This window comes from Nerophis ophidion, linkage group LG19, assembly GCF_033978795.1.
Source record: "Nerophis ophidion isolate RoL-2023_Sa linkage group LG19, RoL_Noph_v1.0, whole genome shotgun sequence".
Classification (NCBI taxonomy): domain Eukaryota; kingdom Metazoa; phylum Chordata; class Actinopteri; order Syngnathiformes; family Syngnathidae; genus Nerophis; species Nerophis ophidion.
The window spans coordinates 38,074,497-38,098,817 of NC_084629.1; the positions used below are offsets into that span (position 1 = coordinate 38,074,497).

Genomic DNA, 24,321 nt, shown 5'->3' on the forward strand with positions numbered 1-24,321 from the left:
TTGCACTTAATGTACTTAGTTCACTTAATGCATTTTCTACACTTATTGTACGAAATTTATTTATTGCACTTAATGTACCTATTGTTTGCATTTGTACATATTGCACCTATTGCAATTAATGAAATGAATGCACATATTGCACTTAAAGTACTTATATTGCACCTATTGCACTTAACGTACTTAAGGCGCAAATTGCACTTAAAGTACTTATCGCAATTATTGCACTTGTTGTACTTATTCTACTAAATGTACCTATTGCACCTATTGCACTTAAAGCATGTATTGCACTTAAAGTACTTATTGCAATTATTTCACTTATTGTACTTATTGAAATTGCTGCACTTATTGTACTAAATGTACCTTCCATCCATCCATTTTTACCGCTTATTCCCTTTGTGGTTGCGGGGGGCGCTGGTGCCTATCTCAGCTACAATCGGGCAAAAGGCAGGGTACACCCGGGACAAGTCACTACATCATCGCAGATTTATTGCACTTATTGTACTTATTTCACTTAATGCATTTTCTACACTTATTGTAGTAAATGTATTTATTGCACTTAATGTACCTATTGTTTCCATTTGTACTTATTGCACCTTTTGCAATTAATGCACATATTGCACTTAAAGTACTTATATTGCACATATCGCACATATTGTACTTAACGTACTTAAGGCGCAACTTACACTTAAAGTACTTATCGCAATTATTGCACTAAATGTACCTATTGCACTCAAAGTACCTATTGCACTTATTGTACTACTTTCACTTAATGCATTTTCTACACTTATTGTAGTAAATGTATTTATTGCACTTAATGTACCTATTGTTTCCATTTGTACATATTGCACGTATTGCACTTAAAGTACTTATATTGCACATATCGCACATATTGTACTTAACGTACTTAAGGCGCAACTTACACTTAAAGTACTTATCGCAATTATTGCACTTATTGCACTAAATGTACCTATTGCACTTATTTCACTTAATGCATTTTCTACACTTATTGTAGTAAATGTATTTATTGCAATTAGTGTACCTATTGTTTCCATTTGTACATTTTGTACTTATTGCAATCAATGCACATATTGCACTTAAAGTACTTATATTGCACATATCGCACATATTGTACTTAACGTACTTAAGGCGCAAATTACACTTAAAGTACTTATCGCAGTTATTGCACTTATTGCACTAAATGTACCTATTGCACTTATTGTACTTATTTCACTTAATGCATTTTCTACACTTATTGTAGTAAATGTATTTATTGCACTTAATGCACCTATTGTTACCATTTGTACATATTGCACCTATTGCAATTAATGCACATATTGCACTTAAAGTACTTATATTGCACATATTGCACTTAACATACTTAAGGCGCAAATTACACTTAAAGTACGTATCGCAATTATTGCACTAAATGTGCCTATTGCACTTATTGTACGCATTGCTCCTATTGCACTTAATGCACGTATTGCACTTAAAGTACTTATTGCAATTATTTCGCTTATTGTACTTATTGAAATTGCTGCACTTATTGTACTTATTGTACTAAATGTACCTTCCATCCATCCATTTCTACCGCTTATTCCCTTCGGAGTCGCGGGGGTCGCTGGAGCCTATCTCAGCTACAATCGGGCAAAAGGCGGAGTACACCCTGGACAAGTCACCACCTCATCGCAAATTTATTGCACTTATTGCACTTATTTCACTTAATGCATTTTCTACACTTATTGTAGTAAATGTATTTATCGCACTTAATGTACCTATTGTTTCCATTTGTACATATTGCAACTATTGCAATTAATACACATATTGCACTTAAAGTACTTATATTGCACATATTGCACTCAACGTACTTAAGGCGCAACTTGTACTTAAAGTACTTATCGCAATTATTGCACTAAATTGTACTTATTGAAATTGCTGCACTTATTGTACTAAATGTACCTTCCATCCATCCATTTCTACCGCTTATTCCCTTCGGAGTCGCGGGGGTCGCTGGAGCCTATCTCAGCTACAATCGGGCAAAAGGCGGGGTACACCTTGGACAAGTCACCACCTCATTCCAAATTTATTGCACTTATTGTACTTATTGCACTTATTTCACTTAATGCATTTTCTACACTTATTGTAGTAAATGTATTTATTGCACTTAATGTACCTACTGTTTCCATTTGTACATATCGCACCTATTGCAATTAATGCACATATTGCACTTAAAGTGCTTATATTGCACATATTGTACTTAAGGGTACACCCTGTGGACAAGTCGCCACCCCATCGCAGACTAAATGTACCGATTGGACTTATTGAAGGTATTGCACTTAATGTACCTGATTAACCTATTGCTATCAATGTACTTAATGCATATATTGCACTTAAAGTACTTATTGCAATTATTGCACATAATGCACCCAATTAACCTATTGCACTTATTGTACTAAATGCATTTATTGCACTTAATGTACGCATTGCGCCTATTGCACCTAATGTACTTAATGCACGTATTGCACTTAAAGTACTTATTGCAATTATTTTACTTATTGAAATTACTGCACTTATCGTACTTATTGTACGAAATGTACTTATTGCAATAATTGCACTTATTGCAATTATTGTACGTATTGTACTAAATGTATTTAATGCACTTAATCTACCTTATTGTACGTATTGCACCTATTGCACATAATGTACTTAATGCACATATTGCACTTAAAGTACTTATTGCTATTATTACACTTATCGTACTAAATTTATTTATTGCACTTAATGTACCTATTGCAGATTATTGTACGTATTGTACTAAATGTATTTAATGCACTTAATGTACCTTATTGTACGTATTGCACCTATTGGATGTAATATACTTAATGCACATATTGCACTAAAAGTACTTATTGCTATTATTGCACTTATCGTACTAAATGTATTCATTGCACTTCATGTACCTATTGCACTTATTGTACGATTTGCACTTAATGCACATATTGCACTTAAAGTACTTATTGCAATTATTGCACTTATTGAAATTACTGCACTTATTGTACTAAATGTATTTTCTGGATTTAATGTACCTATTGTTTCCATTTGTACATATTGCAACTATTGCAATTAATACACATATTGCACTTAAAGTACTTATATTGCACATATTGCACTTAACGTACTTAAGGCGCAACTTGTACTTAAAGTACTTATCGCAATTATTGCACTAAATTGTACTTATTGAAATTGCTGCACTTATTGTGCTAAATGTACCTTCCATCCATCCATTTCTACCGCTTATTCCCTTCGGAGTCGCGGGGGTCGCTGGAGCCTATCTCAGCTACAATCGGGCAAAAGGCGGGGTACACCTTGGACAAGTCACCACCTCATTCCAAATTTATTGCACTTATTGTACTTATTGCACTTATTTCACTTAATGCATTTTCTACACTTATTGTAGTAAATGTATTTATTGCACTTAATGTACCTACTGTTTCCATTTGTACATATCGCACCTATTGCAATTAATGCACATATTGCACTTAAAGTGCTTATATTGCACATATTGTACTTAAGGGTACACCCTGTGGACAAGTCGCCACCCCATCGCAGACTAAATGTACCGATTGGACTTATTGAAGGTATTGCACTTAATGTACCTGATTAACCTATTGCTATCAATGTACTTAATGCATGTATTGCACTTAAAGTACTTATTGCAATTATTGCACATAATGCACCCAATTAACCTATTGCACTTATTGTACTAAATGCATTTATTGCACTTAATGTACACATTGCGCCTATTGCACCTAATGTACTTAATGCACGTATTGCACTTAAAGTACTTATTGCAATTATTTTACTTATTGAAATTACTGCACTTATCGTACTTATTGTACGAAATGTACTTATTGCAATAATTGCACTTATTGCAATTATTGTACGTATTGTACTAAATGTATTTAATGCACTTAATCTACCTTATTGTACGTATTGCACCTATTGCACATAATGTACTTAATGCACATATTGCACTTAAAGTACTTATTGCTATTATTACACTTATCGTACTAAATTTATTTATTGCACTTAATGTACCTATTGCAGATTATTGTACGTATTGTACTAAATGTATTTAATGCACTTAATGTACCTTATTGTACGTATTGCACCTATTGGATGTAATATACTTAATGCACATATTGCACTAAAAGTACTTATTGCTATTATTGCACTTATCGTACTAAATGTATTCATTGCACTTCATGTACCTATTGCACTTATTGTACGATTTGCACTTAATGCACATATTGCACTTAAAGTACTTATTGCAATTATTGCACTTATTGAAATTACTGCACTTATTGTACTAAATGTATTTTCTGGATTTAATGTACCTATTGTACTTATTGTACGTGTAGCACTTAATGTACTTAATGCATGTATTGCACTTAAAGTACTTATTACAATTATTGCTCTAATTGCAATTATTGCACTTATTGTACTAAATGTGCTTTTTGCACTCAATGCACTTATTGTATTAAATGTATTTATTGCACTTAGTGTACCTATTGTATGCATTGCACATATCGCACTTATTGCACTTAAAGTTCTTACTGCATGTATTGTACTTATTGCACATATTGCACTTAATGTACTTATTGAGTTGTGCACATATCGTACATGTCAGTAATGTCATGTGTTCTCATGATAATGGATTCATAAATTGCAAAATAAAAGTTGATAATTCTGCACAATAATTTCAGTGACAAGAAGTAGACTTAAAGCCGTGTATACTAGTAGTAATAAAGTATACTAGTAGTAATAAAGTATACTAATAGTAATAAAGTAGTGCAGTACTGATGAATTAAAACAGGTACTATGGTGTCTTTGACAAAAAGTGGTACATAGTACCACACACACACACACGCACACACACACACACACGCACACGCACACGCACACGCACACGCACACGCACACGCACACGCACACGCACACGCACACACACACACGCACACACACACACACACACACACACAGCACTGGCAACCAGAAACAGTGTGGAAACAGAAGAGTGAGAATGCAAATATTTTGTCTTCAAAACTACCAAAACTCTTTGAGCAGCTTCTTCAGACATTTACTCCTGCTCTTTGACCATTGTTTCACATATTTACTGATGCTCTTTGACCACCTTTTTCAGATATTTACTGCTGCTCTTTGACCATCTTTTTCAGGCATTTACTCCTGCTCTTTGACCATTATTTCAGATATTTACTGGTGCTCTTTGACCATCTTTTTCAGATATTTACTCCTGCTCTTTGACCATCTTTTTCAGATATTTACTCCTGCTCTTTGACCACCTTTTTCTGACATTTACTTCCGCACATTATCTTTTTCAGATATTTGCTCCTGCTCTTTGACCATCTTTTTAAGAAATGTACTTGCGCTCTTTGACCGTCTTTTTCAGATATTTAGTCCTGTTTTTTGACCGTCTTTTTAAGACATTTACTCATGCTCTTTGACCATCTTTTTCAGATATTTATTTGCGCTCTTTGACCGTCTTTTTCATATATTTACTGGTGCTTTTTGTCCTCTTTTTTTTTTAGATATTTACTGGTGCTCTTTGACCATCTTTTTAAGATATTTAGTCTTGCTTTTCTACCATAATTTTCAGATATTTACTCCTGCTCTTTGACCATCTTTTTCAGATATTTACTCCTGCTCTTTGAACATCTTTTTCAGATATTTACTGGTGCTCTTTGACCATCTTTTTCAGATATTTACTCCTGCTCTTTGACCACCTTTTTCCGACATTTACTTGCGCTCTTTTACCGCCTTTTTCAGATATTTACTCCTGCTCTTTGATCATCTTTTTAAGAAATGTACTTGCGCTCTTTGACCGTCTTTTTCAGATATTTAGTCCTGTTTTTTGACCGTCTTTTTAAGACATTTACTCATGCTCTTTGACCGTCTTTTTCATATATTTACTGGTGCTTTTTGTCCTCTTTTTTTTTTTTTTTAGATATTTACTGGTGCTCTTTGACCATCTTTTTAAGATATTTACTCCTGCTCTTTGAACATCTTTTTCAGATATTTACTGGTGCTCTTTGACCATCTTTTTCAGATATTTACTCCTGCTCTTTGACCATCTTTTTCAGATATTTACTCCTGCTCTTTGACCATCTTTTTAAGAAATTTACTTGCGCTCTTTGACCGTCTTTTTCAGATATTTAGTCCTGTTTTTTGACCATCTTTTTAAGACATTTACTTATGGTCTTCTAACCATCTTCTTCAGGCATTTAATCCTGCTCTTTGACCATTTTTTGTAGATATTTATTTGCGCTCTTTGGCCGTCTTTTTTCTGATATTCAGGCCTACTCTTTGACCGTCTTTTTTAGATATTTACTGGTGCTTTTTGACCATCTTTTTCAGATATTCACTCCTGTTCTTTGACCATTTTTTTCAGATATTTACTCCTGCTCTTTGACCTCCTTTTTCCGACATTTACTTGCGCTCTTTGACAGTCTTTTTCAGATATTTACTCCTGCTCTTTGACCATCTTTTTAAGAAATGTACTTGCGCTCTTTGAACGTCTTTTTCAGATATTTAATTCTGTTTTTTGACCATCTTTTTAAGACAATTACTCGTGCTCTTTGACCATTTTTTAAGATATTTAGTCCTGCTTTTTGACCATCTTTTTCAGATATTTACTCGTGCTCTTTAACCATCTTCTTCAGGCATTTACTCCTGCTCTTTGACCATCTTTTTCAGATATTTACCTGTGCTTTTTGACCATTTTTGTCAGATATTTACTGGTGCTCTTTGATCATCTTTATCAGCTATCTACTCCTGCTCTTTGACCATCGTTTTTTGATATTTACTGGTGCTCTTTGATCATCTTTATCAGATATCTACTCCTGCTCTTTGACCATCTTTTTCAGATATTTACTCCTGCTCTTTAACCATCATCTTCAGGCATTTACTCCTGCTCTTTGACCATCTTTTTCAGATATTTACCTGTGCTTTTTGACCATTTTTGTCAGATATTTACTGGTGCTCTTTGATCATCTTTTTCAGATATCTAGTCCTGCTCTTTGACCCTTTTTTTCAGATATTTACTCCTGCTCTTTGACCATCTTTTTCAGATAGTTACAGGTGCTCTTTGACCGTCTTTTCAGATATTTACTCCGGTTTTTTGACCATCTTTTTCAGATATTTACTGGTGCTTTTTGACTTTTTTGGGGATATCTAATGGTGCTCTTTGATCATCTTTTTCAGATATCTACTCCTGCTCTTTGACCATCTTTTTCAGATATTTACTCCCGCTCTTTGACCATCTTTTTCAGATATTTACTGGTGCTCTTTGACTGTCTTTTTCAGATACTTACTCTGTTTTTTTGACCATCTTTTTCAGATATTTACTGGTGCTTTTTGACTTTTTTTTTAGATATCTAATGGTGCTCTTTGACCAGCATTTTCAGATATTTACAGGTGCTCTTAGACCAGAGCACCAGTAAATATCTGAATTATTTTTCAGATATTTAGTCTTGCTCTTTGACCATCTTTTTCCGGTATTAACTTGTGCTCTTTGACCATCTTTTTCAGATATTTACTCCTGCTCTTTGACCATCTTTTTCAGATATTTACTAGTGCTTTTTTTTTTTTTTTTTTACCTTTTTTCAGATATTTACTCCTGCTCTTTGACCATCTTATTCAGATATTTACTGGTGCTCTTTGACCATCTTTTTCAGATACTTACCTGTGCTTTTTGACCATCTTTTTCAGATATTTACTGGTGCTCTTTGAGCAGCTTTTTCACATATTTAGTCCAGCTCTTTGACCATCTTTTACAGATATTTACTGGTGCTTTTTTTTAACCTTTTTTCAGATATCTACTCCTGCTCTTTGACCATCTTATTCAGATATTTACTGGTGCTCTTTGACCATCTTTTTCAGATACTTACCTGTGCTTTTTGACCATCTTTTTCAGATATTTACTGCTGCTCTTTGACCATCTTTTCCAGATATTTACTGGTGCTTTTTTTTTTAACCTTTTTTCAGATATTTACTCCTGCTCTTTGACCATCTTATTCAGATATTTACTGGTGCTCTTTGACCATCTTTTTCAGATACTTACCTGTGCTTTTTGACCATGTTTTTCAGGTATTAACTTGTGCTCTTTGACCATCTTTTTCAGATATTTACTCCTGCTCTTTGACCATCTTTTCCAGATATTTACTGGTGCTTTTTTTTTTAACCTTTTTTCAGATATTTACTCCTGCTCTTTGACCATCTTATTCAGATATTTACTGGTGCTCTTTGACCATCTTTTTGAGATACTTACCTGTGCTTTTTGACCATCTTTTTCAGACATTTACTGGTGCTCTTTGACCATCTTTTTCATATATTTAGTCCAGCTCTTTGACCATCTTTTACAGATATTTATTGGTGTCAGGACAAACACCACCTGACCTACTGTATAAAAAGGTAAAGTGTACATTTAGATTTCAATAAGTCAATGGTCATATGTAACCACGGTTGTGTTCTCCATCAAGACTATTGGAGAAAACAGGAAGAAGAAGGAGGAGGAGAATGAGGAGAGGAAGAAGAAGAAGACGACCTACCCAAGATGGCGACCACGATGTCGTCCTTGAGGATCTCAATGGAGCCGCGGGAGAGGAAGTAGAGTGCGGTGAGGACGTCTCCAGAGTGGACCAGGGTGTCTCCTGGAGGAGCGTGGCTGCTCTTCAGGTGCATGGCCAGGGCTCGCAGACAACCCTTGCTGGCCCCCTGGAACACCTTGCAGCTGTGCAGCAGCTTGTTGTTCAGGTGCAGGCAGATGTCCGCCTGCAGGCACTCGGGGAAGCCCTTCAGCACCTGCCGGGGGGCGGGGCCAACAGGTGTGCTACATTGAGGAGTACTACACACTTCCACTACTTACTGTGTACTTTACTGAGGCGCTATATTGAGGAGTACTACACACTTCTAGTACTTGTAGTTTGTATTGGGTGAGGGTGTACTGAGTGAGGGTGTATAGGGGGAAGGTGTACTTGCGGGCGGGTGAAATGGGGGTGGGTGTGTTGGGAGTGTATTGGGTGAGGGTGTTTAGGGAGAGGGGGTACTGTGGAGGGTGTATTGGGTGAGGGTGTTTAAAGAGAGAGTGTATAGGGGGAGGGTGTACTGGGTGAGGGTGTTTAGGGAGAGAGTGTATAGGGAGAGGGTGTACTTGTGGGCGGGTGAAATGGGGGTGGGTGTGTTGGGAGTGTATTGGGTGAGGGTGTTTAGGGAGAGGGTGTACTGGGGAGGGTGTATTGGGTGAGGGTGTTTAAAGAGAGTGTATAGGGGGAGGGTGTACTGGGTGAGGGTGTTTAAAGAGAGAGTGTATAGGGGGAGGGCGTTTAGAAAGAGGGTGTACTGGGGAGAGGGTGTACTGGGGAGGGTGTATTGGGTGAGGGTGTTTAAAGAGAGAGTGTATAGGTGGAGGGTGTACTGGGTGAGGGTGTTTAAAGAGAGAGTGTATAGGGGGAGGGCGTTTAGAAAGAGGGTGTACTGGGGAGAGGGTGTACTGGGGAGGGTGTATTGGGTGAGGGTGTTTAAAGAGAGAGTGTATAGGGGGAGGGTGTACTGGGTGAGGGTGTTTAAAGAGAGAGTGTATAGGGGGAGGGCGTTTAGAAAGAGGGTGTACTGGGGAGAGGGTGTACTGGGGAGGGTGTGCTGGGTGAGGGTGTTTAGGGAGAGGGTGTACTGGGGAGGGTGTATTGGGTGAGGGTGTTTAAAGAGAGAGTGTATAGGGGGAGGGCGTTTAGAAAGAGGGTGTACTGGGGAGGGTGTTCAGGGAGAGAGTGTATAGGGGGAGGTTGTTTAGGAAGAGGGTGTACTGGGGAGAGGGTGTACTGGGGAGGGTGTGTTGGGTGAGGGTGTTTAGGGAGGGGGTGTTTAGGTAGAGCGTGTATTGGGTGGGGGTGTATTGGGGAGGGTGTGTACTGGGTGAGGGTGTGTTGGGGGAAGTTGTGTTGGAGGTGGGTGCACTGGGTGACGGTGTACTGGGTGAGGTGTGTTGGGGCGGTGTATTGGGGTGGGTACTTAGGGTGAGAGTGTTTAGGGAAAGGGTGTACTGGGGAGGGAGTGTTGGGTGAGGGTGTTTAGGGAGGGGGTGTTTAGGGAGAGCGTGTATTGGGGGAGGGTGTACTTGCGGGCGGGTGAAATGGGGGTGGGTGTTTTGGGAGTGTATTGGGTGAGGGTGTTTAGGGAGAGGGTGTACTGGGGATGGTGTATTGGGTGAGGGTGTTTAAAGAGAGAGTGTATAGGGGGAGGGCGTACTGGGTGAGGGTGTTTAGGGAGAGGGTGTACTGGGGAGGGTGTATTGGTTGAGGGTATTTAAAGAGAGAGAGTATAGGGTGAGGGCGTTTAGAAAGAGGGTGTTTAAAGAGAGAGTGTATAGGGGGAGGGCGTTTAGAAAGAGGGTGTACTGGGGAGAGGGTGTATTGGGTGAGGGTGTTTAAAGAGAGAGTGTATAGGGGGAGGGCGTTTGGAAAGAGGGTGTACTGGGGAGAAGGTGTACTGGGGAGGGTGTGTTGGGTGAGGGTGTTTAGGGAGAGAGTGTATAGGGGGAGGGTGTACTGGGGAGGGTGTGTTGGGTGAGGGTGTTTAGGGAGAGAGTGTATAGGGGGAGGGTGTACTGGGGAGGGTGTGTTGGGTGAGGGTGTTTAGGGAGGGGGTGTTTAGGGAGAGCGTGCATTGGGTGAGGGTGTACTGGGGAGGGTGTGTTGGGTGAGGGTGTTTAGGGAGAGAGTGTATAGGGGGAGGGTGTTTAGGGAGAGGGTGTACTGGGGAGGGTGTGTTGGGTGAGGGTATTTAAAGAGAGAGTGTATAGGGTGAGGGCGTTTAGAAAGAGGGTGTACCGGGGAGAGGGTGTTGGGTGAGGGTGTTTAAAGAGAGAGTGTATAGGGGGAGGGCGTTTAGAAAGAGGGTGTACTGGGGAGAGGGTGTATTGGGTGAGGGTGTTTAAAGAGAGAGTGTATAGGGGGAGGGCGTTTAGAAAGAGGGTGTACTGGGGAGGGTGTATTGGGTGAGGGTGTTTAAAGAGAGAGTGTATAGGGGGAGGGTGTTTAGAAAGAGGGTGTACTGGGGAGAGGGTGTACTGGGGATGGTGTGTTGGGTGAGGGTGTTTAGGGAGGGGGTGTTTAGGGAGAGCGTGTATTGGGTGAGGGTGTACTGGGGAGAGTGTATTGGGTGAGGGTGTTTAAAGAGAGAGTGTATAGGGGGAGGGCGTTTGGAAAGAGGGTGTACTGGGGAGAAGGTGTACTGGGGAGGGTGTGTTGGGTGAGGGTGTTTAGGGAGAGAGTGTATAGGGGGAGGGTGTACTGGGGAGGGTGTGTTGGGTGAGGGTGTTTAGGGAGAGAGTGTATAGGGGGAGGGTGTACTGGGGAGGGTGTGTTGGGTGAGGGTGTTTAGGGAGGGGGTGTTTAGGGAGAGCGTGTATTGGGTGAGGGTGTACTGGGGAGGGTGTGTTGGGTGAGGGTGTTTAGGGAGAGAGTGTATAGGGGGAGGGTGTTTAGGGAGAGGGTGTACTGGGGAGGGTGTGTTGGGTGAGGGTGTTTAGGGAGGGGGTGTTTAGGTAGAGCGTGTATTGGGTGAGGGTGTATTGGGGGAGGGTGTGTACTGGGGAGGGTGTGTTGGGTGAGGGTGTTTAGGGAGGGGGTGTTTAGGGAGAGCGTGTATTGGGTGAGGGTGTACTGGGGAGGGTGTGTTGGGTGAGGGTGTTTAGGGAGAGAGTGTATAGGGGGAGGGTGTTTAGGGAGAGGGTGTACTGGGGAGGGTGTGTTGGGTGAGGGTGTTTAGGGAGGGGGTGTTTAGGTAGAGCGTGTATTGGGTGAGGGTGTATTGGGGGAGGGTGTGTACTGGGTGAGGCTGTATTGGGTGAGGGTGTGTTAGGGCAAGTTGTGTTGGGGGTGGGTGCACTGGGTGACGGTGTACTGGGTGAGGTGTGTTGGGGGGATGTATTGGGGTGGGTGTTTAGGGTGAGAGTGTTTAGGAAGAGGGTGTACTGGGGAGGGAGTGTTGGGTGAGGGTGTTTAGGGAGGGGGTGTTTAGGGAGAGCGTGTATTGGGTAAGGGTGTGTACTGGGTCAGGCTTTATTGGGTGAGGGTGTGTTGGGGGAGGTTGTTTTGAGGGTGGATACACTGGGTGACGGTGTACTGGGTGAGTGGTGTTGGGGGTGTATTGGGGTGGGTGTTTAGGGTGAGAGTGTTTAGGAAGAGGGTGTACTGGGGAGGGAGTGTTGGGTGAGGGTGTTTAGGGAAAGGGTGTTGAGGAAGAGGGTGTATTGGGGAGGGAATGTTGGGTGAAGGTATTTAGGGAGAGGGTGTATTGGGTAAGGGTGTTTCGGGTGAGAGTGTTTAGGGAAAGGGTGTTTAGGGAGAGGGTGTATTGGGGAGGGTGTGTTGGGTGAGGGTGTTTCAGGAGAGGGTGTATTGGGTGAGGGTGTTTTGGGGGGTGTTTAGGGAGGGTGTGTACTGGGTGAGGGTGTGTAGGGCAGTCGTGTGTTGGGTGAGGGTGTACTGGGTGAGGTGGGTTGGGGAGGGTGTACAGGGTGAGGTGTAATGGGGGAGGGTGTATTGGGGTGGGTGTACAGGGAGAGGGTGTGTTGGGGGAGGGTGTACTGGGTGAGGTTGTACCGAGTGAGGTGTGTTGGGGAAGGGTGTATTTGGGAGGATTTATAGGGAGAGGATGTACTGGGTGAGGGTGTGTTGGGGAGGGTGCATTGGGATGGGTGCATTGGGGGAGGGTGTATTGAGGGAGGGAGTGATGTGGTAGGGTGTATTGGGTGAGGGTGTATTGGGGTGGGTGTATAGGGACAGGGTGTGTTGGGGGAGGGTTTACTGGGTGAGGGTGTACCGAGTGAGGTGTGTTGGGGAAGGGTGTATTTGGGAGGATTTATAGGGAGAGGATGTACTGGGTGAGGGTGTGTTGGGGGAGGTGTGTTGGGGAGGGTGCATTGGGATGGGTGCATTGGGGGAGGGTGTATTGAGGGAGGTGGTGTTGTGGTCGGGTGTATTGGGTGAGGGTGTATTGGAACGGTGTGTTGGGTGAGGGTGTACTGGGTGAGGTGTGTTGAGTGAGGGTGTATTGGGGGTGGGTGTGTTGGTGGAGGGTGCGTGTGACCCACTTGCACATAAATGCTCACCTCCTGCCCGGCGGTGATGTCCAGATGTGCAGCAGACAAGAGAGAAAAGGGTGAGGGTTAGTTAAGTTGAGTCATGGTTGCCACGACGACGTCGCCTGCCCGCTCTGCGTACCGTGTTCATGTCGATGCCGTTGGTGTAGGCCCAGGAGTGCTGGAAGTATTCCTCCACCCTCTGCCTCAGAGGGTTGGGGATCTGATGGAAGCGAATGAACTCCTTGACACGCAACATCTGGGCGTGGTAGCGAGCCGTGCCCGAGTACAACCTCTGGATGATGGCCGACACGTTGCCGAAGATGCTGGCGTACATCAGGGCTGAAAATATACACACATACATCTTAAAGTACAAATACAAGTACTTGCACCGCATATACACTTAGATGTTGGAGTACTATCTACACGTACATATACTTGCACCATGTATACACTTATATGTTGAAGTACTATCTACACGTACATATACTTGCACCATATATACACTTATATGTTGGAGTACTATCTACACGTACACATACTTGCACCATGTATACACTTAGATGTTGGAGTACTATCTACACGTACATATACTTGCACCATGTATACACTTATATGTTTAAGTACTATGAACACATACAAGTACTTGCACTGCATATACACTTAGATGTTGGAGTACTATCTACACGTACACATACTTGCACCATGTATACACTTATATGTTTAAGTACTGTGAACACATACACGTACTTGCACTGCATATACACTTAGATGTTGGAGTACTATCTACACGTACACATACTTGCACCATGTATACACTTATATTTTAAGTACTATCTACACGTACAAAAACTCGCACCAAATACAAATATACACATTGTAATACTGCCAAAATCCGACAATAAACAAATACTTGCATTAAATATACAAATACTTGCACCAAATATTAAAATAAGTGCACCAAATATACAATAATTGCAACAAATACAAAAATACACATTGTAGTACTACAAAAATCAGATATTGAACAAATACTTGCACCAAATATAAAAATACTTACACCAACTATACAAATATTTGCACCAAATATAAAACTACTTGCACCAAAAATCCAAATACTTTCACCAAATCCAAAAATACACATTGTAATACTGCCATAATCTGACATTATACAAATAATTGCATTAAATATATAAATACTTGCACCAAATATACAAATACTTGCACCTGATACAAAAATACACACTGTAGTACTGCCAAAACCTGACATTACACAAATAATTGCACCAAATATAGAAATACTTGCACCAAATACACAAATATGTGCACCAAATATAAAAATATTCGCACCACATATATAAATATTTGCACCAAATATACAAATACTTGCATCAAATATACAAATACTTGCAGAAAATAAAAAAAAAATAAAAAAAATACACATTGAAGTACTGCTATAGTTACATATTGTACAAATAATTGCGCCAAATATAAAAATACTTGTTACAAATATAAAAATACTTGCAACAAATATTAAAATATATATTGTATTACTGCCATAATCGGACATTGTACAAATACTTGCAGCAAATACACATTGTAGTACTGCCATAACCTGACATTGTACAAATACTTGCACTAAATATACAAACACTTGCACCATATCCAAAAATACACATTGTAGTACTGCCATAATCAGACATTGTTCAAATACTTGCACCAAATATACAAATACTTGCACCAAATATACAAATACTTGCACCTGATACAAAAATACACATTGTAGTACTGCCAAAACCTGACATTACACAAATAATTGCACCAAATACACAAATACGTGCACCAAATACACAAATACGTGCACCAAATATAAAAATATTCGCACCACATATACAAATATTTGCACCAAATATACAAATACTTGCATCAAATATACAAATACTTGCAGACAATACAAAAAAATACACATTGAAGTACTGCTATAGTTACACATTGTACAAATGATTGCACCAAATATAAAAATACTTGTTACAAAGATAAAAATACTTGCAACAAATATTAAAATATATATTGTATTACTGCCATAATCGGACATTATACAAATACTTGCAGCAAATACACATTGTAGTACTGCCATAACCTGACATTGTACAAATACTTGCACTAAATATACAAATACTTGCACCAAATACAAAAATAATTGCACCAAATATACAAATACTTGCACCAAATACAAAAATACACATTGTAGTACTGCCATAACCTGACATTGTACAAATACTTGCACTAAATATACAAATACTTGCACCAAATACAAAAATAATTTCACCAAATATACAAATACTTATACCAAATACAAAAATACACATTGTAGTACTGCCATAACCTGACATTGTACAAATACCTGCACTAAATAATAACATATTTGCACCAAATATACAAATACTTCCACCAGATATACAAATACTTGCACTAAATCCAAAAATACACATTGTAGTACTGCCATAATTTGACATAATACAAATACTTGCATTAAATATACAAATACTTGCACCAAATATGAAAATACTTGCACTAAATATAAAAATATTTGCACCAAATATACGAATACTTATACGAAATATACAAATACAAAAATACACATTGTAGTACTGCCATAATCTGACATTACACAAATAATTGCATTAAGTATACAAATACTTGCACCATATATACAAATACTTGCACCAAGTATATAAATTATTGCACCAGATATGGAAATACTTGCACCAAATATAAAAAAACACTTGCACTAAATATACAAATATTTGCACCAAATATACAAATACTTGCACCAGATATACAAATACTTGCACTAAATCCAAAAATACACTTTGTAGTACTGCCATAATTTGACATTATACAAATACTTGCATTAAATATACAAATACTTGCACCAAATATAAAAATAGTTAGACTAAATATAAAAACATTTGCACCAAATATACGAATACTTGCACCAGATATACAAATACTTGAAATAAATCCAAAAATACACTTTGTAGTAATGGCATAATCTGACATTATACAAACACTTGCACCAAATATACAAATACTTGCACCATATATACAAATACTTGCACCAAAAATAGAAATTATCGCACCAGATATGGAAATACTTGCACCGAATATAAAAAACACTTGCACTAAATATACAAATATTTGCACCAAATATACAAATACTTGCACCAGATATACAAATACTTGCACCAAGTGTAGAAATTATTGCACCAGATATGGAAATACTTGCACCAAATATAAAAACACTTGCACTAAATATACAAATATTTGCACCAAATATACAAATATTTGCACCATATATACAACTACTTGCACCAAGTATAGAAACTATTGCAGCAGATATACAAATACTTGCACTAAATCCAAAAATACACATTGTAGTACTGCAATAATTTGACATTATACAAATAATTGCATTAAATATACAAATACTTGCACCAAATATAAAAATACTTGCACTAAATATAAAAATACTTGCACCAAATATACAAATACTTATACCAGATATACAAATACTTGCAGCAAATACAAGAATACACATTGTAGTACTGCCATAATCAGACATTATATGAATACTTGCACCAAATATACAAATACTTGCACCATATATACAAATACTTGTACCAAGTATAGAAATTATTGCACCAGATATGGAAATACTTGCACCAAATATAAAAAACACTTGCACTAAATATACAAGTATTTGCACCAAATATACAAATACTTGCACCATATATACAAATACTTGTACCAAGTATAGAAATTATTGCACCAGATATGGAAATACTTGCACCAAATACAAAAACACTTGCACTAAATATACAAATATTTGCACCAAATATACAAATACTTGCACCATATGTACAACTACTTGCACCAAGTATAGAAATTATTGCACCAGATATGGAAATACTTGCACCAGATATACAAATACTTGCACTAAATCCAAAAATACACTTTGTAGTACCGCCATAATTTGACATTATACAAATACTTGCATTAAATATAAAAATACTTGCACCAAATATAAAAATACTTGCACTAAATATAAAAATATTTGCACCAAATATAAGAATACTTATACAGATATACAAATACTTGCAGCAAATACAAAAATACACATTGTAGTACTGCCATAATCAGACATTATACGAATACTTGCACCAAATATACAAATACTTGCAGCAAATATACATATACGTGTTCCAAATATGAAAATACTTGTAACAAATATAAACATACTTGCACCAAAGATCAAAATACTTACACGAACTATAAAAATAATCAGACATTATAAACACCAAATATACAAATATTTGTACCAAATATCCAGATACTTGGACCAAATATAGAAATACTTGTACCAAATATCCAGATACTTGCACCAAATATAGAAATACTTGTACCAAATATCCAGATACTTGCACCAAATATAGAAATACTTGTACCAAATGTACAAATACATGCAGTAGTAGTAGTGGAATAAGGGGTAGAAGTACTCACAGCCAATCAGCATGACGCAGATGGAAAAGATCTTCTCGGAGTTTGTGTTGGGGGAAACATTTCCGAAGCCCACGCTGGTCAGACTGCTGAAGGTGAAGTAGAGCGCCGTCACGTACTTGTCCTTGATGGACGGCCCCGAGCTGGCGTCGCTGTAGTTGTAGCGCTTGCCGATGGACACGCCCAGGTTGTCCAGCCAGCCGATCTTGTGCTCCAGGTAAGGTTTCTCCACGTTGCCGATGGCGTACCAGATGCACGCCAGCCAGTGGGCGATGAGGGCGAAGATGCACATCAGCAGCATCAGCACCGCCGCCCCGTACTCAGAGTAGCGGTCCAGCTTCCTCGCCACCCGCACCAGCCGCAGCAGCCGGGCCGTCTTCAGCAGCCCGATCAGGGTGGTGGTCTAGAATAGTAATAGTAGTATTAGTAGTAGTAGTACTGGCCACCCCGCACCAGGCACAGCAACCGGACCGTCTTCAGCAGCCCGATCAGCATGGTGGTCTAGGATAGTAACAGTAGTAGTATTAGTACTAGTAGTACTGGCCACCCGCACCAGGCACAGCAGCCGGGCCGTCTTCAGCAGCCCAATCAGCGTGGTGGTCTAGAATAGTAATAGTAGTATTAGTACTAGTAGTACTGGCCACCCGCACCAGGCACAGCAGCCCGATCAGCGTGGTGATCTAGAATAGTAGTATTAGTCGTAGTAGTACTGTCCCCCGCACCAGGCACAGCAGCCGGGCCATCTTCAGCAGCCCGATCAGCGTGGTGGTCTAGAATAGTAATAGTAGTATTAGTACTAGTAGTACTGGCCACCCGCACCAGCCGCAGCAGCCGGGCCGTTTTCAGCAGCCCGATCAGCGTGGTGGTCTAGAATAGTAATAGTAGTATTAGTAGTAGTAGTACTGGCCACCCGTACCAGGCACAGCAGCCAGGCCGTCATCAGCAGCCCGATCAGCGTGGTGGTCTAGAATAGTAATAGTAATAGTAGTATTAGTACTAGTAGTACTGGCCACCTCGCACCAGGCACAGCAGCCGGGCCGTCTTCAGCAGCCCGATCAGCATGGTGGTCTAGGATAGTAACAGTACAAGTAGTGGTGGTAGTAGTACTATTAGTAGCAGTAGTAGTAGTAGTAGTAGTACTAGTATTAGTTGAGAGTAGTGATCCAATCAGAGTAGTGGTCGGAACGCACAGCAGGGACCACAGAGGCATTTAGTAGTAGTTGTAGTACTAATAGTTGTTCTAGTGGTAGTCCTCCCCATATTAAAGGGTGGACTTCAGGGTTGTATACTAGGTTCAATGTGGTTTTCCATCTGTGATAATGTGTTGGATTCTGTGTTCCGTTCTAAAGCAGATGACGAGGTCACATGTCGCTCATCCCCCGTGGTAGTAGTAGTAGTACTAACACCAGTTCGAGTGGTAGTCCTACCCGTATTAAAGGGTGTACCTCAGGGTTGTATACTAGGTCCAATGTAGTTTTCTATCTTTGATAATGTGTTGGATGCTGTGTTCCGTTCTAAAGCAGATGACGAGGTCACATGTCGCCCATCCCCTGCGGTAGTAGTAGTAGTACTAATACTAGTTCTAGTGGTAGTCCTCCCCGTATTAAAGGGTGTACCTCAGGGTTGTATGCTAGGTCCAATGTGGTTTTCCATCTGTGATAATGTGTTAGATGCTGTGTTCCGTTCTAAAGCAGACGACGAGGTCACATGTCGCTCATCCCCCGCGGTAGCACAAACCTTTGATCTCCTGCCGTCTGCTTTTGATGTTGTTCCGTGCCAGCTGACTCAGCCGAGACTACAGACATCTAAGGTGGTGTTTTTTTTCAAATGGCAAACGTCCGCCAGTGAACATTCCAGAAATGTCAACCGCTGATAAGGTTGGACTCACGACATTTAAGGACTCAGGGGATTGTTATTGAAGTTAGGAAACACTTGATTCTTACCACTTTTTATGCCTTTGCTAGACTATGGAGACTCGATTTTTAGGAATGCACCTTCCACTTGTTAGAAAAAACTGTACCGTGCCTCAGGTCTTAGCACGGCTCGTGGCAACCTGGTGCGCCATTGCACATTGTATGCAAATATCAACTGTCAGTCTTAGTCAGAACGCAGGTTTTCTCCACAGGTGGTGTTTAACACTTCTTGGTGTGGTTCCCCCTTACTTATCTTCTTTGAGGTGTAGAGAGTCGACTCGCTACAGTTTAAGGTCACATGACATCCTTAGAATGTTGGTTCCTAGGGCCAACACAAGTTTGCAGCTCCAAGGTCATGGAATGAAATACAAAAAGATCCGAGGTTACCTGAACACAACACTTTGGGGGGAATTTCAAAGGATGGAGAAACTGTTTCTATTGTTGATACTGTTACGTGATTGGCTGATATTGCTCAGGGGCACTTCCTGTTTCCTGTTCCCAAATCAAGAGTACATTTCATGACAATAATCTTGCTTTTGTAAAATGAAAATATAAATCGAAGATTTTGTCAAATGTATTTCATATCGACGTCTATGGCGATATATGTTGATATGGTATTATCGGGCCAGCCCTAGGGTATTTCCCTCGTTTCACATAAACGGACTTTGACACCTGTGTCCTAGAAGATCTTTGGTCTGTTGTTGACCACCAAGTAGTAAACAAAGGGTGTTGAAGGTGTATAAAGTACGCAGTAACACAGTAAACAGTAACATAGTACACAAAGTATGAATGATGCAAACATACTCAGCTGAAATGCACCGTCGGGATTTGTACTTCTGCTTCCGGCTCGTTTTCACTTCCACAACTATGTGATCCATTTTCTTTGTTTTGTGTGTGCCTCTTTTACACTACTAGTGCTCTACTACTAGTACAACACTACTAGTATGGCTAGTAATTTATTACTATTCATACTAGTACTCCAGTAGTACTACTAGTACTCCGCTACTAGTACGTCACTACTAGTAGTACAATAATACATGTAGTACTACACTACTAGTATCACTAGTACTTCTTTACTGGCACTACTAGTACTCCATTAGTTGTAGTACTAGTACTCCTCTACTAGTACTATCAATACTATTAGTACACCACTACTAGTACATCATTACTAGTAAAACCAGTACTTCCAGTAATACCAGTACTACTAGTAGAACACATACTCCACTTCTAGTACTAATATCACTAATAGTAATCACTACTAGTACTCAACTACTAGTATGTCACTACTAGTACTACTAGCAATACTAGTACCCCACTACTATTACCCTGTTACTAGTACCCCACTATTAGTATTTCACTACTAGTAATACAAGTACAACTAGTACTCCTCTACTAGCCGTGCTAGAACTTATAGTACTCAACTACTAATACTCCACTACTAGTATTCAACTACTTGTCCTCCATTTCTAGTGCTACTTTTAATACTAATGCTCCACTTTTAGTATTCCACTACTACTAGTACTCCACTAATAATCCATTACTGTTATTCCACTCCTAGTCCTCCGCTACTGGTGCCACTAGTACTACTAGTGTTGTACTACTAGTACTGCACTACTAGTAGTAGTACTTCAGAGTGAAGACTGGTGAAGTGACTGCGAGTTGAACATTCTCTGTGCAGGAGTTATGCAATCAAAAATCCTAGTACTACTATTACTAGACTACTAGTAGTAAAACACTCCCATAGTAGTAATACTATCAGTATTAGTACCCCACTACTAGTATTCCACTAATAGCAACAACAGTACTCTTATACTAGTAAACTTCTACTAGCACTGCCAGTACTTATAATACTCCACTACTAGTACTACACGAATACATGTAGTTCTACACTACTAGTATCACTAGTACTTCATTACTGGCACTACTAATACTCCATTAGTAGTAGTACTAGTACTCCTCTACTAGTACTATCAATACTATTAGTACACCACTACTAGTACATCATTACTAGTAATACCAGTACTTCCAGTAATACCAGTACTACTAGTAGAACACATACTCCACTTCTAGTACTAATATCACTAATAGTAATCACTATTAGTACTCAACTACTAGTATGTAACTACTAGTACTACTAGCAATACTAGTACTCCGCTACTAGTATGTCACTACTAGTAGTACACTAATACATGTAGTACTACACTACTAGTATCACTAGTACTTCTTTACTGGCACTACTAGTACTCCATTTGTAGTAGTACTAGTACTCCTCTACTAGTACTATCACTACTATTAGTACACCACTACTAGTACATAATAACTAGTAATACCAGTACTTCCAGTAATAGTAGAACACATACTCCACTTCTAGTACTAATAACACTCATAGTAATCACTACTAGTATGTCACTACTAGTACTACTAGCAATACTAGTACCCCACTATTAGTATTTCACTACTAGTAATACAAGTACAGCTAGTACTCATCTACTAGCCCTGCTAGTACTTATAGTACTCAACTACTAGTACTCCACTACTATTATTCAACTACTTGTCCTCCACTTCTAGTACTGCTCTACTACTCGTACTTCACAAATAATCCACTACTGTTATTCCACTCCTAGTCCTCCACTACTGGTGCTACTAGTGTACTACTAGTACTGCACTACTAGTAGTAGTACTTCAGAGTGAAGACTGATGAAGTGACTGCGAGTTGAACATTCTCTGTGCAGGAGTTATGCAATCAAAAATCCTAGTACTACTATTACTCGACTACTAGTAGTAAAACACTCCCATAGTAGTAATACTATCAGTATTAGTACCCCACTACTAGTATTCCACTAATCTCAATAAAAGTACTCTTCTACTAGTAACACTAGTACACTTCTACTAGCACTGCCAGTACTTATAATACTCCACTACTAGTACTACACGGATACATGTAGTTCTACACTACTAGTATCAGTAGTACTTCATTACTGGAACTACTAGTACTACATTAGTAGTAGTACTAGTACTCCACTGCTAATACTATCAATACTATTAGTACACCACTACTAGTACACCATTACTAGTAATACCAGTACTTCCAGTAATACCAGTACTACTAGTGGAACACATACTCCACTTCTAATACTAATATCACTAATAGTAATCCACTACTAGTACTCAACTACTAGTATGTCACTACTAGTACTACTAACAATGCTAGTACTCCACTACTATTACCCCGCTACTAATACCCCACTATTAGTATTTCACTACTAGTAATACAAGTACAACTAGTACTCCTCTACTAGCCCTGCTAGTACTTATAGTACTCAACTACTAGTACTCCACTACTAGTATTCAACTACTTGTCCTCCATTTCTAGTGCTAGTTTTAATACTAATGCTCCACTTTTAGTATTCCACTACTACTAGGACTCCACTAATAATCCATTACAGTTATTCCACTCCTAGTCCTCCGCTACTGTTGCCACTAGTACTACTAGTGTTGTACTACTAGTACTGCACTACTAGTAGTAGTACTTCAGAGTGAAGACTGGTGAAGTGACTGCGAGTTGAACATTCTCTGTGCAGGAGTTATGCAATCAAAAATCCTAGTACTACTATTACTTGACTACTAGTAGTAAAACACTCCCATAGTAGTAATACTATCAGTATTAGTACCCCACTACTAGTATTCCACTAATAGCAACAACAGTACTCTTCCACTAGTAATACTAGTACACTTCTACTAGCACTGCCAGTACTTATAATACTCCACTACTAGTACTACACGAATACATGTAGTTCTACACTACTAGTATCAGCAGTACTTCATTACTGGAACTACTAGTACTCCATTAGTAGTAGTACTAGTACTCCACTGCTAATACTATCAATACTATTAGTACACCACTACTAGTACATCATTACTAGTAATACCAGTACTTCCAGTAATACCAGTACTACTAGTACAACACATACTCCACTTCTAGTACTAATATCACTAATAGTAATCCACTACTAGTACTCAACTACTAGTATGTCACAACTAGTACTACTAGCAATACTAGTACTCCATGACTATTACCCCGCTACTAGTACCCCACTACTAGTATTTCACTACTAGTAATACTAGTACAACTAGTACTCCTCTACTAGCATTGCTAATTATAGTACTCAACTACTAGTACTCCACTACTATTATTCAACTATTTGTCCTCCACTTCTAGTGCTACTTTTAGTACCGCACTACTACTAGTACTCCACTAATAATCCACTGCTGTTATTCCACTCCTAGTCCTCCGCTACTGGTGCTACTAGTACTACTAGTGTTGCACTACTATTACTGCACTAGTAGTAGTAGTACTTCAGAGTGAATACTAGTGAAGTGACTGCTAGTTGAACATTTTCTGTGCAGGAGTTATGCAATCAAAAATCCTAGTACTACTATTACTCGACTACTAGTAGTAAAACACTCCCATAGTAGTAATACTATCAGTAATAGTACCCCACTACTAGTATTCCACTAATAGCAACAACAGTACTCTTCTACTAGTAATACTAGTACACTTCTGCTAGCACTGCCAGTACTTATGATACTCCACTACTAGTACTACACTACTATTACTGCACTACTAGTAATACTATTACTTAACTACTAGCACTGTACTTCTAGTACTACTAGTACTCCATAGTGAAGCCT

General features: G+C 39.4%; 1 protein-coding gene across 1 annotated transcript in view; it reads right to left on the bottom strand.

Moving 5' to 3' along the window:
* Positions 1-24,321, bottom strand: part of LOC133538362 (potassium voltage-gated channel subfamily H member 7-like) — a 149,554-nt gene that overhangs the window by 25,987 nt on the left and 99,246 nt on the right. Inside the window, exons 7-9 of the mRNA XM_061879939.1 lie at positions 17,720-18,119; positions 13,298-13,498; positions 8,625-8,879 (exon numbers count right to left, since the gene is read on the bottom strand). Of these exons, the coding sequence (XP_061735923.1) occupies positions 8,625-8,879; positions 13,298-13,498; positions 17,720-18,119 (856 nt within the window). The remainder of the gene's footprint in view (positions 1-8,624; positions 8,880-13,297; positions 13,499-17,719; positions 18,120-24,321) is intronic.